This window comes from Notothenia coriiceps, unplaced genomic scaffold (assembly GCF_000735185.1).
Source record: "Notothenia coriiceps isolate Sejong01 unplaced genomic scaffold, NC01 NC01_scaffold00036097, whole genome shotgun sequence".
Taxonomy (NCBI): Eukaryota; Metazoa; Chordata; class Actinopteri; order Perciformes; family Nototheniidae; genus Notothenia; species Notothenia coriiceps.
Window position 1 is genome coordinate 3,039 of NW_011368798.1, and position 2,259 is coordinate 5,297.

Here is a 2,259-nt window from a genome sequence, read left to right on the forward strand (position 1 = left end):
TTGCTTTCAAATTCCATTCCCTGATATGTATGTGTATAATAGACGTATAGAAAAATGTATTTAAAGAAATAATAATATAGTAATTGTAGAAATTACCTAAAGAAATAAATAAAACTGATAATGAACTCGAAAAATATGACTGCCGCTGAGGCCCGAGCTAGAGAATGTTACTCAGGGAATGATCCAAGTCCAGACATTTATTTGTTGATTCAATGTCATCCAAAACTCAAATTAACACGTTTCCAATAATTTCCGTTCCAGGGGTCCGCGGGGTCTTAAAAAGTAATAAAAGTTGATAAATCTATTGAGCGAAAATGGAGGCTATTAAAAAGTATTAAACGGCATTTTCCAAGGTATTACATTTTGTAGCTTGTTTTCAATAAGTATATCAATTGTCAAATTCAAATATATGTCCAAAGAGGTTGTGTTCTACAGTCTGCCTGAATGTAATCATTGCGTAGGTGTGTAGTGTGATTCTGTGTAGTTTATTTATGGCATCCCGTTGGATTTGACGTCATCTGAACAGGACATCGCACGCTCACTGCTTGATAGCACGCGACGGTCCGTTTACGCCGGTTGTTAAAACATCGTTATGGGGAAATGCAAGTCTGCATCCAAATGGTTGGAAGATAAGGAGGAAGGACAATCAATACTGTATATAGTCAATGTGAGGTAAAGTGTGTCGCCAAGGTAACCGGTTAAAACTCAAAGTGGCGATGAGGTCTTAAAATGTATGGAAAGGGTCTTAAAAGGTCTTACATCTGACTTCAGGATTCCTGCATATGGCCTGCTTTCCTACGGCATGCTTGTTTCACCCTGGTAAAAAAATGTATGCCTAATCCCACCACCGCCTCTCTCCAATATATACATTATCACCAGTGCCCAAACTGCATTCAAAATAAAAGCATAAGAATTATCAAAAGATAGTTACACTAAATAAATATACATGAACAATAAACAATAACACGAAGAAAATAAATGTTTACCTATGAAGTAATCAAAAACAATAAATAGCTCCAACAACAATAAATACAAATAATATATAGGGCATTTTTATATATTATAAAACAAACCTTTGTTGTTGTTTCAGCGCCTCAGCTGAAGATCTCTGACGACCGCCTGACGGTCACGGGGGAGAAAGGCTACTCGATGGTGCGAGCGTCTCACGGGGTCCGGAGAGGGTCCTGGTTCTTCGAGGTGACGGTGGATGAAATGCCTTCAGAGACGGCCGCGAGGCTCGGGTGGTCCCAACCCCTCGGTCAGTGGAGACTCAGAAATCACAGTGCATGTCTACAGGGCTTAGCAGAAGATGCTTGAAACAATAGCTCATCATCCACACGAGTTAAAATAGGTTTTCACAAGAGATATTTGAAAAAGCATTCCAATATCTTACTAACTTTGCAGCTTTAGAGCCAAAATGTGTCTTTACAAGCTGATTTTAGAGAAACCTGAGATAGTTCTGCACATTTTAATTGGATTTGATTTAAAGAAATGCCTCAGAGGGTTCAATATGTGTAGCTAAACAAAGATGCTACCTATAAACAACACACCAATGTATTCCAAAGCATAGAGAGGGCTTTGGAGAAAGTATTTTTGACATCCCCTTTCTTTCTCGTGTTGTAGGTAACCTGCAGGCGCCTCTGGGCTACGATAAGTTCAGCTACTCGTGGCGCAGTAAGAAGGGAACTCGCTTCCACCAGTCCATCGGAAAGAGTTTTTCTTCTGGCTTCGGTCAGGGAGACACGCTGGGATTCTTCATCGAGTTACCGGACGGCACGGAGACCGCCAAGGCTCTGCCCGACACCTACAAGGACAAGGTGAGGACACACTGTCTCCTTCACTGACTCAACGACACAATACACTGACTCTCTCTCTGAGGACACCTACAAGGTGAGGACACACTGTCTCCTTCACTGACTCAACAACACAATACACTGACTCTCTCTCTGAGGACACCTACAAGGACAAGGTGAGGACACACTGTCTCCTTCACTGACTCAACACAACAATACACTGACTCTCTCTCTGAGGAAACCGACAAGGTGAGGACACACTGTCTCCTTCACTGACTCAACGACACAATACACTGACTCTCTCTCTGAGGACACCTACAAGGACAAGGTGAGGACACACTGTCTCCTTCACTGACTCAACGACAACAATACACTGACTCTCTCTCTGACGACACCTACAAGGACAAGGTGAGGACACACTGTCTCCTTCACTGACTCAACGACACAATACACTGACTCTCTCTTC

The 2,259-nt window shown here is 42.1% G+C and overlaps 1 protein-coding gene across 1 annotated transcript in view; it reads left to right on the forward strand.

The window, feature by feature from the left end:
• Window positions 1–2,251, forward strand: part of ash2l (ash2 like, histone lysine methyltransferase complex subunit) — a gene marked incomplete at its 5' end in the record, with an annotated part of 4,698 nt that extends 2,447 nt beyond the window's left edge. Inside the window, 2 exons of the mRNA XM_010791948.1 lie at window positions 1,091–1,258; window positions 1,624–2,251. Coding sequence (XP_010790250.1) covers window positions 1,091–1,258; window positions 1,624–1,844 — 389 coding nt within the window. The remainder of the gene's footprint in view (window positions 1–1,090; window positions 1,259–1,623) is intronic.
• Between the last annotated feature and the right edge of the window lie 8 nt (window positions 2,252–2,259).